Raw genomic sequence first — 15,724 nt, 5'->3', positions numbered from 1 at the left:
CCCATTGAGCTGCCATTCTTGACAAATCTTATGAAGGATCTTGAGAATCCTGCCACTGCTGTGTATCTGGTTTCTGCACCATCTTTTAACTATTACAGGTGATTGCGTTAAATTAAAATGATAGAAATAAGACAAATAGACTCAATATTGATTACAGTAATTGTGTCTAAGATTAGACACTTAAATCCATATTTAGGCACCTAACTAACAGTGGTCTGATTTTCATTCATTATAAACCTCAGTGGAAGCTGTCAGTACTCCGCCACTTTTATTTACTTGCTTAAGTATCAATTTAGGAGCTTGTTATAGAATTCAAGTCTGAAAATTTTAGTTTTCACGCATTTTAAAAAATATTAATAAACTAAGTATTATGGGGTAGATCCTCAGCAGGAGTATGTTGTCATACGTCAATAGAGCCATGACAATTTATACTCAGTGAGAATCTGCCCCTATATGGGTTGAAGACAACATTGGTTGAGGTCAGTTTGAATAATTGTTCTTTGTTTAATTTTTTACAGGTTACCCATGTAACTGGGCTTCGACTTGAACTAGGAAAATCATACTTACTGGAATGGGATCAAGAGTTAAATAACACTGAAAGATTTGATTGTCACCCTAGTCCCAATCCAACACAACAGACATGTGAAGCCTTGAACTGTATCTGGAAGGTGAGCAAAAATTATTTCTCCAACAGGGAACAGGAGTCAAAAATTTAAGAAACTTTTATCTTTTTCCTTATAGTTTACTGTTGTGAAAAAGATGGATCAAGGCAATTTCAGAATGGAATTAGTCTGACAATTTTCTCCTTTTACCAGACTTCTTTTAAACAAGGGGCCATATTGTCAGCTGCTGCGTGATAGCATAGCACTGTTGACTTCAATGGAACCAGGACAGTTTGGAACAGCTGAGGATCTGGCCAACATATATTAAAAATAGAAGATGATGTGGTATTCTTAAAAGACAGGGACAAATAATACTTATAATTATGCTTCCACTTACAGCTCTTCCCCTGCACATCAGCTCAGAGTGCCTTTTGCAGGTCAATCTGCCTTTGTCAGCATTCCATACTCTCAATAAAACAGGTTCTAATTAAAAATTAGCTCTACTGGAACATAAAATCTGAAGAAACCCTTGAACTTTAGGGAAGTTTTCATCCAGTTTTTAACTTAATGACTTGGATCTGTCTTTGTAAAATGGATCCAGACAGGAACAGCTGAAATGAAGTTCCTCAAACTTGGGTGACTTTTTTTTTTCTGGATCTAAATCTATGCTTTAAAACTTGGGTGCATCTCTAGCTCTGAAGTCTAAGATTCTGTGCTGGCCACTCCTGAGAACATAACAGCCATGAGGGCTGATGTGTTTACCTCCACTCACAGTACTACAAGTATCCAGTGTGTCACTATGTGAAATGCTTTGGGATGATGAACATTTGAAAAGGGCTGTCTGTCTCTGGGTAAAATGAAATTTTATTCCAGTTCTGAGCTGGGACTTTTTTTAAAAATAGAGAAACTTAATCTTATCAAATTGTGCATTGTGCCGTTGATTAAATCTCCACTGGGAATTGGGATGTGCCCAGCAAACTTATTTTCACTTGAGAACAACTAGACAGAGTTTGAAGCTAGGTGAAAGCTTACTGCATTAAGCTACATCAACAGATGCAACCGCAGACTGATTACTTTTGGATGTTCATTTTCAGTTAGAGCAGGAGCCTGGAAGTTATTTGCTGTCAGTTCTCAGACAAACAAGGCCTATAACCCTGGATGGGTATTTTAACCCTTATTCTAGAGAATAATAATAATACATTAATAATAAAAGCCTTCAGGAAGCAGCCACCGTGATATGCCTCTGAAGACCTAAAGAGGATGGTGGGACACCTGTCCTCTTGAAGATATCCAATAGAAAGGATAGAGATTCCAGCACCATGAACAGCAGCTGCCCAGGACTCCATATCTTTGTGGAATTAGGATGAAATTGAAAGGGCGAGGTGGAACCATCCCCTCTTTTTTTGAATGGATTTGGTCAATCTAAATTGTTCATACTACGTTGCCTGAACAGTATGAATGCATTTTTAATAGATGCAATATGCTATAGAGTTGAAAGGATTGATAGCTTCCTCTTTGCTAAACTCTACTAACATTAACCTTTTCAAGAAGCTTGACATGAAATAGTTGCATGTTAAAAATAGGAGTCTTGTGGAATTCTCTTTTAATGAGGTTTAAAATTCAGGCTTCCAAATACTGTTTACTGATCTACAGTATATTTGAATTTGCAGCCTGTCTCCACTGGTAATGTGCCCTCCTGTTACTACCCTTCTGACAATGGTTATTCTGTCAGTCAAATTACATACACCTCTTCAGGTTTATCGGTGAACCTCAACAGAAATAGTAATTATGCTAATCGTGCTGCGACTTCTACTACCCCTATCAATACACTTCGCTTGGATGTGACATATCATGACAACAATATGCTGCAATTTAAGGTAAAATCATTCTGAAATTATTGTGAACTGAGATTGTTCCATTGGTTACATTTTTTTTCTTATATAAATTATCTTTTTTTTTAAATCAGTTGTCTGCTTTTTGTACATTGGTTGACTACCCTGACTTTTCCACCTGATGAGGTAGAGTTCTTCATTTAGCTAAATAGCTGTTATTTGGGTTTAAGCCAAATCCTCTCTTCTCACAAGAGCTTATGTCCTAGTTCTTATAACTTAATCATATGTAATAGTGTATAAGCACCCGAACAACCAATCAGAATTTGGAGAATCTTGAGGAACTTTATCATTAGGATGTAAGTATTATGCATTAACAGTAAGTATTACTGATGATAACTTTTGTGCTAATGACACTTATAAAACTATATTCTAAAAATAACATTAATAAATTATTAAAGTGATCATATTGCATACATTGAATTCACCTATTAAGACAGACTATAGAATAAAGAGAACATAGACTTGGTATGTAAGCATAGCAAAAAACATAAAACGTTAACAAAAGACTTATAAAGGTGGCTTAAAAGTGTGAAAAAGTGAAAATTCTCTTTACTATGTATAAAAATAAATTCAGGGCCACATTAACCAACAGTAATCTCTTGAACAAAAGAAAAGATTCTTCAACCTTCACTGCTTCTTATATACCAGTCCATATATCTATTATTTTAATTATAATGATATAACTGAGAAAACTGATATTGAAAGAGAATGCCTCACCCAACACACTCACACTACAATTTTTTATCAGTTTTAGCTAAATGTTTGTTCAAGACTTGTAACTATATTGGTTGCATTTGAAAAAGTTTGTCAGAAATCTTCCTCTATTTAAGATTCTACCAGTCTGAGAGGTGTACCCTGTAATTAATATGGGGAATAGTGATTGAACTTGTAATATTTCTAAAAAGAGATTGAACTTTTAAGTGTCATCAATGTATAGATCTTTTGAATATTTTATATGCACTCAAGTGAACTGATTTCTTCTTCGTAGATTTATGATTACAACAATAAAAGATATGAGGTTCCAGTACCACTAAATATTCCTAGCAGTCCTACAAGTACATATGAGAATCGACTCTATGAAGTAGCAATTCAGAACAATCCATTCGGCATCCAGATTCGACGCAAAAGCACAGGGACAATTATGTAAGTGAATCCTTTTCTTTTTTTGCTATAGGTGACATTTTTTAATTTTAGGTTGCGCCAAACCATGTTCGCTTCCACTGTATTGTGCTAGGTGGATTACCTCTTGTTTTCTCCCCCCAGTGGCAGCAGCCAGATAATGACAGCCCCTCCTTTTGGGATATGCCTAACTATTGACCACTTGTCTCAGTTAATAGCCTAATAGACTGATTGTTAATGGACTGAACTTCTGTAGTTAATAGCATTGAGGAACATCTCTTTTCCTCACCAAATGGCCAAGAAGTTTCCCTTATCACCTCACATCATTGGCTATTGTAAGTTTTAGATCTCGTGGTAGAGTGACTCTAATGACAGTATTTTATTTCCCTCTGCAATCCCATGTTTCAATTGGATAGAATAATTAGCAGTTTGCTTTTGTCTTTGGCATGGGTAATTGTTGGTTATGACAAAAGATGTTCAGCAAATCTTATTGCTTGCCTGGTGATGTGATTTACTTTTCCCCTTAGCATCAAGGTTGTGATTGTAAGATATTTTTACTTGCGACTTTCATCTCTTGGTATGAGTTATGATTGATGGATTTTTGTTTGTTCTGTTTCTTTTTGTAAATGGACACCCATTTGCTTACTTTTTGTATATGCTAGGGGTTTTGTTTGTTTGGGCTTTTAAGCGACATGGTTTTTCAGTAGGTGTCCCCCCATTCCCTTTCCTCCAAGATTGAAACTTTCAGACCAAAGGGCAAATGGCCCTGACAGCAGTGGTTAAAATTGCCTCTTCTTCTTCCAATAAGTGCACTGTCTGCCTTTCTAGCTGTTTGTCTGCATGTTAATACCACTCAATAGAGTATTTTAACTTCTCCCAGGGAATTTAGTGTGGTCTCTCTGCATCTGCAGCAGTTGGGAAATGGGGAGATACCTGTCCAGAAGAAAGGCATCTACCTAAACATAGGCCAGAACTGATAGGGATGGGACTGTGGAAAGACCAGACTCCCATCTTTCCAAATGAGAAGGAAGTGGTGACTGATGCAGGTAGCCCTGGTCAGTAGGTGTGGTTGTTTTGTGGGCAAAGTCTTCAGAAGGAATGTAGAATTTGCCTGAATTTCCCAGATGTGAAAGGAAGTTGAAGTAGCCTTTTGAGACCATCTGAGCATTCCCACTTTTTACAACTGCAGGACTTCCTGCCCTACGGTTAGGAGTTATTACTTGACCTGTAAGAGGTGATCGGATGAGCTATTCCAATATCTAGCCAGTCAGTGTCATCATTTGAGTGTGTGCTCTTTCATCATATGTGCTAGGTGGAAGTACCAAAAATGTTGGCTTATACCTGAGTAAATTGCCTTCTTCTAAAGTACCACATCTTCTGGTGAAAAGTTGTTTTTTTGTTTTGTTTTGTTTTTTGTTTTGTTATATTTTGCTTTTTATGTTTGTATAATTTTACATGTTTTGTTGAAACCCTTTATTCTAGGGGGACTATTAGTATATCTGAGAGATTATCTTCAGGCACTTCCCCAGAAATTTGTTTGCACTTTGAACGCAATTGATTCTACTGCAAAATGTCAGGTTCATTCTTCCAATCAAATTCAGAAAAAAGAGAAATTAGACTTGCATCCTGAGGGATTTTTGCTAATATCCTCTATCCTTTGAGTCTGGATTGCTTAAATCTTTTGGATTACGGATGCTGATACAACTGTTCAAAGCTGATACACATTCAAATGGAGAGACCTTACACCTGAGACTGAGAGAGCGAGACAGACCTAGATGTGTAAGAACTGAGAAGAGAGGAGAGGAGACGTTTTCTATGCAGTGTTGCTTCTAGGGCTGTTTTCTGGAAGACGCACATAAGTGTGATAACTAAGGACTTAGTCTAATGCTGTATAAGTGTAACGGGGTACACTGGAACTCTATGGCAGGGGAGGGTAACCCTCTTGGTCCACTACCCCATTTAACAGTTTTCCCCCCCAGGGTCATACTTGGGGGATAGGGGGTTACCTTTGGTGGTCAAAGGGAAGAAAATGTCTCAGGAGGACACCAGGGATTGTGGAAAGCAACCCCAAACAGCTGCCTCTGTTCATGGTCTGAAGCTAGCGTTCCAAAATGAAGGAGTAGGTTTCTGATCCCCTCCTTAACACTGAAGAATGTCTGGGGGTTTGCTGCTTGAGACCGTAGTTCAGACTCTGGCAGGGTTCTGGGAAGAGGGTACAGTTCACATCAGATAGAGACTCTCTTTCTTGTTCCTAGCCATTGCATTATATTAAAGACAGAGGAAAATACATTAAAATACTATTTTCATGTAAAAAATTTCCATTGTTGCTACAAGGGTATAGTATGCTTAAAAAGGGACACAAAGAGGACCCTGGGAATATAGCCAAGTCAGCCTAACTTCAATGCCTGGAAAGATACTGGGACAAATTATTAAACAATCAGTTTGTAAGCACCTAGAGAATAATAAGTTTATAAGGAATTCTCATAAGGAAACTAGGGAAATGCAGTCTAGGTGAAATTATTATCAAGTGGGGTGCACAACCAGTTGAAAGACTGTGTTCAAAGAGTAGTTATAAATGGTTTGCTGTCAAACTGGGAGGCCATATCTAGTGGGGTCTCACAGGGGTCATTCCTGGGTCGGGTGCTATTCAATATTTCCATTAATGACTTTGATAATGGAGTGGAGAATGTGCTCATAAAATTTGCAGATGACACCAAGCTGGGAGGTGTTGCAAGCGCTTTGGAGAACAGGACTAGAATTCAAAACAACCTTGACAAAATGAAGAACTAGTCTGAAATCAACAAGACAAAATTCAGTAAAGACGAGTGCAAAGTACTTCATTTAGGAAGGACAAAATCAAATGCACAACTTCTAAATGGCTAGACAGTAGTACTGCAGAGAAAATCTGGGGTTATGGTGGGCCACAAGTTGAATGTGATTCAACAATGTGATGCAGTTGCGAAAATGGCTAATATCATTCTCAGTTTATTAACAGGAGTCTGGTATTTAAGACATGGAAGATAATTGTTCTGTTGTAGTTGGCACTGGTGAGGCCTCAGATGGAGTACTGTGTCCAGTTCTGGGCTCCACACTTTAAGAAAAATATGGACAAATTGGAAAGAGACCAGAGGAGAGCAACAAAAATGATAAAAGTTTTAGAAAATCTGATCTTTGAGAAAAAGTTTTAAAAAACTGGGCATCTTTAGTCTTGAGAGAAGATATGTTAAGGTCTGTTATAAAAGAAGACTGTAATCAATTGTTTTCCATGTCCACTGAAAGTAGGATAAGAAGTAATGGGCTTAATCTGCAGCAAGAGACTAGGTAAATAGTAGGAAAAACTCTCTAATTATAAGTACAGGCAAGCTCTGGAATAGGCTTCCAAAATGGGTTGTGGGATCCCCATCGTTAGAGGTTTTTAAGAAGAGGTTGCACAAACATTTGTTAGGGATGGTCTAGGTTTACTTCCTCAGTGCAGGTGGCTGGACATTATGAGTTCTCGAGGTCTCTTCCAGTCCTACGTTTCTATGATTCTATGATTTGTGAGTTGGAGGGGATGTGATCTACATGATTGTGAATGGAATCAAGGTGTTCATTGGATAACCTTCATGCCAAAATGTGGTCCACTTTATTAAAAAGTTTGAGAACTCCTATAATTTAGACAATGTGGAAGACCAGAAAGTACAAATTAGAGGAGGATGGGGAAGTGCTGGACTAGTTTGCATAGATCAGATAATAGGGTCAATTATTGTACACTTCTTAGTAAACAGGGTTTTTTGTTTCTTTGTTTTTTGGAGGGGATTAGAAATGTATATGGGAGTTTCTGAGCTAAAACCCCTGGAAATACTTTGATATAGTTTTAAGTTTGTAAGGGAATGCTTTATGAATTGAAGTGTCTATTCTGTTTATTTTATGATCAGCAAGTAATATGCTAAACTTAGCTTATTTAGGTGATCAGATACCATGATGAGAAATATATTTATAAGACAGTAGATAAATAGAAAGGTAGATAATATTTATGTTGCACCCATTGCTGTGGTTTCTAGAGTCAAAGTAGTTCTTTCACCTCATTCGTTTTTAAACTTTTTGCTTATCCCTAATGAAAGAGAATATTTGCATGTAAGAGGAAATCTTAAAGAAAAAGCAGTGCAAAGCACCAGGTACTTATTGGTGATAATTGAAGACTTCAGGAAAAACCTAAGGTCCCCCCTGTGAAAATTGCCATCATGGCTAATACGTTACACATTGACCAGACAGAATGTGTATGAATGCTAAGCTTTTCCTTACCAGAACATAATTTTAAACACAAAACCAAATTCATTGTGTTTTTTCTGTTACTTTGGAAGTTGTTAAAATTGCAGGTGCAGAAAAAATATTTAATGGATTTAATGCCACAATTAATTTGCAGATAGATCTCAGTAACATGACAGTAAACACATTTTGTGTGAGCTTTCCCTCTTCCCACAATGACACATTAGTAGGGATAAAGGAGAACAACGATGCGAGCACTTATATGACTTAAAATATATTTTACTTTCTCATTTATAAAAACCTATTTTGTAATACACTTTGTTCTTTTAAGGTACTTAAAATTGAATTGTACAGTGATTGCTTGGCCAACCAGAAAAAAAATTCATATCCACAGCTCGCTCTCCTGGAACTGCATAATTATTCAGAAGATCTATTATCAGATCATAATTAGATGAACAATAAAGAATGAATTGAATTGCACTTAAATTTGCAGTGGATGAGATTCAGAGGTAGATTTTCAACACTGGGCAAAAATCTGCTATAAACATAAATGACATCTCCTTGTTTACTAAATTACATGTGGCACCAGGGCTTGGACTGTAGAGGGGGCAGGCGGGGAAGGTGGTTATATTGTTTCAAGCACCTCCACCAAAATAAGCTCTGCCCATACATGTTGACAAAATGCGAGGACACTCACAATAAATTGTTCAAATGCCTCACTGAAATCGATGGCCTCTCAGAGCTGTTGTTTCAGGCTTTTTGCAAACTTTCGTACACATCTCTGCATCAGTTTCATTTGGGTCACATTTTTAATGTTTTCTTTGCAACTGTAACAGTAAGAAACATCCTTCTTTTTTTTTGTAAATGAAAGGCATGTTACTGGAGGACAAGATGGAAACTTCAGTACAGTGCTAGTGCAGTATCTGGGCATGTACTGGCTGTTTCTGAGCCCTGCACAGCACTGAAAACCTCTATTCCTAAATATTCTCTGCTGCTTCTTCATTCTTTCCTCTCTTTACTGATGGATAATGGGATAATTCTCATTCTTTTTCAGTTGGGATTCTCAGGTACCTGGTTTCACCTTTAGTGACATGTTCATTCAGATTTCTACCCGTCTGCCATCACAGTATATCTATGGATTTGGTGAAAATGAACACACTACTTTTCGGCGTGATATGAACTGGCACACCTGGGGAATGTTCTCCAAAGACCAGCCCCCTGGTGTAAGTAGAAACAGATTTTGTTTTTTCTCTAAGTAGTTACGCTTTCTTTGCTCTATATGCCTCTGGGTCTTTGTAGCTTGCTATTCACTTAAACTGAATCAAAGCAGACACTTTTTGAGAATTTAATATACAATCCGCTGAATTCTGCCTGGCGGTGGCAGGCTCATTTTGCCTATGGCTTGTAGGACAGATCCGCAGATGTGAATGAGCTACGCTTGGTACAGAAACTGAGGAGGGGGCAAAGGTGGCATTACACTATGTTTGCATTCCCCTGGCTTGATGGGGAAGGATAAAAAGTGTGACTACATATGCAGGCAGGCCCAGCATTGAGATCCCACATAGCCCTGACAGTCCTGATTTGCAGACTTCATATCTCAGTCCTAGGCCTTTGAATTGAAAGACCAGTATTAGTGCTCATCCAAAGGTCATTGAAGTCAACGTAAGAGTCCCATTGGACACTAGATCAGGCCCAGGAAGTATTGTAATTTGTGATGTGGAAAAATGTGTTTCAGGGAATAGGCTATGGACGTCTCTAATCTTTTTAGTTATGATCAAAGACACCGATTGGAACTCAAGTCTTGATGCAGACATGAACAGTGGCAAATGAATCATATGCAATAGTACATTGCTGCTTTTCATGCTTTTCAGCTAACTGTTTAGTTGCAAATGATAGTTTTAGAAAAGCTAAACAAGTGTGATGCCAATTTGCATATTATAAAATAGTCAAATTTCCAAACAACATAAAGGTTGCACCCACAGTAATGCTCACATACCAGTTCTGCATGTAAAATCTCATACCTGTGTGAGCAAACTAGTATCTTGTAACAGGTAAATCAGTGTTAATGGATACTTGTGTATGCATATGTTATTTTCTGCATGGTGATGTGAGGTTTGCAGCCCCTATAAAGTGAACAATGAAAGTGGTGGCATATTTCTCTTAGAGCTGTCCACATAACAGATATTTTGGTTCCTTTGCAGTTCTGAAAAATCAGAAAAAAAATTGTTTCAGGTGAAACTTAATATTTTTTTAAAATTTTCAGCAAGTCTAAAATTGTGGGTTTTTTTTTAATTTGGTCAAACTAAATGTTTTGTTAGACTTGAAACAAAACTTTTCAGTTTGATGAAGATTATTTTTTACATTTTTAAAAAATAAAATGAAAGAAAATTATGAAACAAAGTTGTTATAGACTGAAAAATCAAAAGGTTCTGTTTCAAAAATTTTGAAACACATATTTCAGTTTTTTTAAATTAAAACAATTCAGTGAAACTGACATGAATCTGTGAAACTTTTTGGTTTGCCAAATCTGCATTTTTGCCCACCAAAAAAAAAAACAGCCAAAAATTGTAATCTAGCTTCAATTGCTCTGTACCATTTCTTTCCTGTATATGCTGCTTCTCCACAACTCCAGTCACCACAATTATAGTCTCCTCATCATTACAATTTCAGCTCTAATGCCTTTCAAATAAGAGCGTCACCAATGTGGATACTGATTACAAAAAAACTGCTTGAAAACAGGAATGCTTTGTACTGGGAAAGGTGCTTCATGTTAGCAGGAATTTATCAATAGTTATTCAGGGATCTAAAGTAGTACAATTATTTTTTTCATACTCAAATGCTCTCAAACATATTGAGTTCAGAAGCTTCAAACTGAAAATAATCTTTCTGTAGGAAACTTAAATATTTACCTCCGTCTGTTTTAGAAGTGTGTGTGTGTGCGCGCGTAGGCAAAGGAAGAGATTCTCTGATAATTCTCTTGAAGTTATTTATCCAATCATTTATTATGATCACTAAAAGTAAATGGAAAATATGTGAATATTTAGGGTATTTCTATAGCAGAAAATTCTATTTTTATTTATTTTGCAGTACAAACTGAATTCTTATGGTGTCCATCCTTTTTACATGGGCTTAGAAAATGATGGAAATGCTCATGGAGTCCTCTTGCTTAACAGCAATGCAATGGGTAAAAAAAAAAGCACATTTTTTTTTTATTCCTGAAGTGTTTTCATATATTGTGTCCTTTTTCCTTAAGAGCAGATTATCTAAACATTCTCTTTCTGCTTTTACTTTCTGGATTTTCAGACGTCACATTCCAGCCAACTCCTGCTCTGACATATCGCACTATCGGAGGAATTCTGGACTTTTACATGGTGTTGGGCCCAACGCCAGAGCTTGTTGTTCAGGAATACACTGCAGTAGGATTGATATGATGTCACAATTAATTACATTTTTTAGTCTTAGATATCTTTTTTCATCATATTTCAATACTATATTTTCCCCTATTTTGTTGTTGTTAGCTGATTGGACGACCAGTCCTGCCACCGTACTGGGCTTTGGGATTCCAGTTATGCCGTTATGGATACAAAAATGACACAGAAGTCTCTGACCTGTATGAGGCAATGAAGGCAGCTCAGATACCTTATGTATGTTGTTCCAATTAAAGTGTATGCTGCTGTTTGAACTCTGATTTTTCAGACTGTCCCCTGATGAAAAGGAGAATAAAAACAACCACTGCAGAATAGAAACTACTGTATGCACTAAACTGTAATTAAACTTCTTTGTTTACTCTGAGTGAAATAACAATAGTGCTCTCTTTGCTTTTTATTAGCTGGACCTATTAGTGGAAGCTATTTTGTACTATTGTATTTCATATTTTAAAAATCTTATTGGCTTATATGTGGCATGGTTGCAATTAAGGAGCTGATGTAATTCAAATGTCTGTATATTCCTGGAATATGGACACACATTGCATCCACATTGGGATCAGTCCTACATTCCCTGTGCTCTTAAAAGTCTTACTGAGTCAGTGGGAGTAATGGAGGTGCAAGGAATGCAGGACTGGGTTCATGATGCAGACAAATTGGGGCACTGGCTAGATTTAGCCTTTTGAAGGCAGGATCGTCTTGGTCTGGGGAGTAGTGCAGCTGGAGTCTCTGTTAGGAATTTTTGTTAACTCCCTTGGGCTACACAGATTGAGACTTTGTTGATGCCATTGTGGAAATTATTCTGTGCCTCCCACACAGACATGGCTTGTAACATTTTTAAAAAATACTGTGAGACAAACAGCTTCGGCACATAACTTATACCCCAATGCCCTAGCATTTTCTCATATAATTATCATTTGCATTACAGTAACACCTGCAGGCCCCAGTCAGAAACGGGGCCCCTTGTGCCTAGGCACAATGGTATAAAGTTATAGAAACCAGTAGGAAGGATCAGGAGATGGAGGAGGAGGAGAGAAAATGCAAAATATATTCTGTTACATTTTTCCATCCTGAAGTATCATTGAAGGACCATGGTTGGTCACCCACCCAAGGGAATCTTCAAAAGGACCCACCATAATGATCCATCAAGCTAAAGGTGTTCCTTCACTTTATGATGCAGATCTATACATGACATGGAAGCATCTCATGATGTGCATAGCCATTTCCCTCACTATTTCATGGCATTGACACCCACCCACCCTCAATTAAAATGGGAAATCATTCTTCTCTAGTGTATAGCAATTTTTTTCTAGTGATAGCAAACTTCAGAATGAGTTAGCTGATAAAAGGTCTAATTTCATAGTGGTCTTGATTTTGGATATTCATTTGACATCCTTTGTTTTAAGATGCCGCAGCTTGCAATTTTACTTAGAGAAAAGCAGCAGCTCTCTTAATTTAACTGCAGTGTTATAAATACACACTTAGCAAAACGGATGATTGCTTTACATCCATTGTTTTTGTGCACTGCAGGATGTACAATACACGGATATTGATTACATGGAACGGCAATTAGACTTTACCCTCAGCCCAAACTTCACTGGACTACCAGCTCTGGTTGACAGAATGAAAAAGGAAGGAATGCGATTCATCATTATCCTGGTCAGTGTTTTTTCCCTTTTTTCCCTTGCCACAGATCAACAAGTTATATATTTCACATAATACTCTTGATGTGTATAAAACAGGGCTGTCCCGTGATTAAAATAATTAATCGAGATTAATTGCGGGATTAAAAAAATTAATTGTGATTAATCACACTGTTCAGCAATAATAGAATACCATTTATGTAAATATTTTTGGATGTTTTCTACAGTTTCAAATATATTGATTTCAATTACAACACCGAATACAAAGTGTACAGTACTCACTTTACATTTATTTCTGATTACAAGTATTTGCACTGAAAATAAACAAAATAGAAAGTATTTTTTAATTCACCTACTACAAGTGGGGAGGGATAGCTCAGTGGTTTGAGTATTGGCCTGCTAAACCCAGGGTTGTGAGTTTAATCCTTGAGGGTGCCATTTACAGATCTGGGGCAAAAAAATTAGTTGGGGATTGGTCCTCCTTTGAGCGGGGGGTTGGACTAGATAACCTCCTCAGGTCCATTCCAACCCTGATATTCTAAGTACTGTAGTGCAATCTCTTTATCATGAAAGTTGAACCTACAAATGTAGAATTATGTACAAAAAAAACTTGCAATCAAAAATAAAACAATGTAAAATTTTAGAGCCTACAAGTCCACTCAGTCCTACTTCTTGTTCAGCCAATCGCTCAGACAAACAAGTTTGTTCATATTTTCAGAAGATAATGCTGCCTGCTGCTTGTTTATAATGTCACCTGAAAGTAAGAACAAGTGGCACTGTTGTAAGTGGCCGGCGTTGCAAGATATTTACGTGCCAAATGTACTAAAGATTCATATGTCCCTTCATGCTTCAACCACCATTCCAGAAAACATGCATCCATGCTGATGACAGGTTCTTCTCGATAACGATCCAAAACAGTGCAGACCGATGCATGTTAATTTTCATCATCTGAGTCAGATGCCACCAGCAGAAGATTGATTTTCTTTTTTGGTGGGTTCTATAGTTTCTGCATCAGATTGTTGCTCTTTTAGGACTTCTGAAAGCATGCTCCATACCTCATCCCTCTCAGATTTTGGAAGGCACTTCAGATTCTTAAAGCTTGGGTTGGGTGCTGTAGCTATCTTTAGAAATTTCACATTGGTATCTTCTTTTGCATTTTGTCAAATTTGCAGTGAAAATGTTCTTAAAATGAACAACGTGTGCTGGGTCATCATCCAAAACTGCTATAACATGAAATATATATGGTAGAAGTTCAGTCACACATTTAATTAACACTTTTTTTTTTTTTTAACGAGCATCATCAGCATGGAAGCATATCCTCTGGAACAATGGCCGAAGCACAAAAAGGCATATGAATCTGTAGGGCATCTGGCATGTAAATATCTTGCAATGCTAGGTACAACAGTGCCATGCAACAGCCTGTTCTCACTTTCAGGTGACATTGTAATTAAGAAGTGAGCAGCATTATCTCCCGTAAATTTAAACAAACTTGTTTCTCTTAGTGTTTGGCTGCACAAGAAATAGGACTGAGTAGACTCGTAGGCTCTCAAGTTTTACATTGCTTTGTTTTTGAGTGCAGTTATATAACAAATAAACCTATTTGTAAGTTGCACTTTCATGATAAAGAGATTGCACTACAGTACTTTTATGAGGTGAATTGAAAAATACTATTTCTTTTGTTTTTTATAGTGCAAATATTTGTAATAAAAATAATATAAAGTGAGCACTGTATACTTGTATCCTGTGTTGTAATTGAAATTGATATATTTGAAAATGTAGAAAAACATCCAAAAATGTAGTACATTTCAATTGGCTTTCTATTGTTTAACAGTGCAAATAATCGTGATTCATTTTTTTAACCGTGATTAATTTTTTTGAGTTAATTGAATGAGTTAACTGTGATTAATCAACAGCCCTAGTATTAAATTGTTCTCCATACAAATGTAAAATTGTTTTATCTTTAATTTTAGGATCCAGCCATTTCAGGCAACGAAACCAATTATCTAGCCTACACAAGAGGTGTCCAGGAAGATGTTTTTATTAAATGGCCCAATAGCAGTGAAATTGTGTGGGGAAAGGTACTGTTTTTAGATTACTTGATAACACCAGAGATGTTATTTCCAAATATGAATCATATTAGCATGCTTAAGAGGTGATTTGATCATGGTTTACAAGTACCTACCTGGGGAAGAGATTTCTGATAGTAAGCAGCTTTTTAATCATCTAGAAAAAAGCATAAGATGATGCAGTAATTGGAAGCTGAAGCTAGACAAATTCAGATTAGAAGTGAGCTGCACATTTTCAACAGTGAGGATAATTAACTTGCCTTGGGACATGGTGGATTCTCACTTGAAGTCCTGAATTTAAGACTGGACATCTTTGTAAAAGATATGCTTAGCAGATAGAGAAGTTATGGTCTTGATTCAGAAATTTTTGTGTGAGATTCTTCTGCCTGTGTTATGTACGAAGTCAGACGAGATGATCATAATGGTCCATTTTGGCCTTAAAACTCTATTAATCTAACCTTGGAAGTAACAAACCAAAGAGAACAGTAAGCTATTCCATAAGTAGGAGAGAGATCTTATTTTCATTGGTTGCTAGAGTTTTCTTTTAATGAAAGTATTCCTCTTAAAACTTATATCTGATAGCAATTAAATAGGAATTCTCCAACAATAGCCATTTGTATGACTTGTGCATGTTCTCACCCCACAGTATACCTGCAAAAGTAAAGTCCTCTTGGGAAAATATCTACAAATATTAGCTAAGTTCAATGACTGGATTCTGCTGGTGGAAGC

At 36.9% G+C, this 15,724-nt stretch overlaps 1 protein-coding gene across 1 annotated transcript in view; it reads left to right on the top strand.

Moving 5' to 3' along the window:
• The window catches only part of SI (sucrase-isomaltase), a 158,895-nt gene that overhangs the window by 69,223 nt on the left and 73,948 nt on the right, over nt 1-15,724 (top strand). Inside the window, exons 24-32 of the mRNA XM_029911098.1 lie at nt 519-668; nt 2,273-2,479; nt 3,483-3,637; nt 8,916-9,084; nt 10,949-11,045; nt 11,165-11,277; nt 11,380-11,505; nt 12,817-12,945; nt 14,900-15,007. Of these exons, the coding sequence (XP_029766958.1) occupies nt 519-668; nt 2,273-2,479; nt 3,483-3,637; nt 8,916-9,084; nt 10,949-11,045; nt 11,165-11,277; nt 11,380-11,505; nt 12,817-12,945; nt 14,900-15,007 (1,254 nt within the window). The remainder of the gene's footprint in view (nt 1-518; nt 669-2,272; nt 2,480-3,482; nt 3,638-8,915; nt 9,085-10,948; nt 11,046-11,164; nt 11,278-11,379; nt 11,506-12,816; nt 12,946-14,899; nt 15,008-15,724) is intronic.

Source organism: Terrapene carolina, unplaced genomic scaffold, assembly GCF_002925995.2.
Source record: "Terrapene carolina triunguis isolate 2854851 unplaced genomic scaffold, T_m_triunguis-2.0 Scaffold88, whole genome shotgun sequence".
In the NCBI taxonomy this organism is placed as follows: Eukaryota; Metazoa; Chordata; order Testudines; family Emydidae; genus Terrapene; species Terrapene triunguis.
The sequence above is the reverse complement of the archived record's forward strand: the minus strand, read 5'-3'. Positions and strand labels throughout refer to the sequence as shown.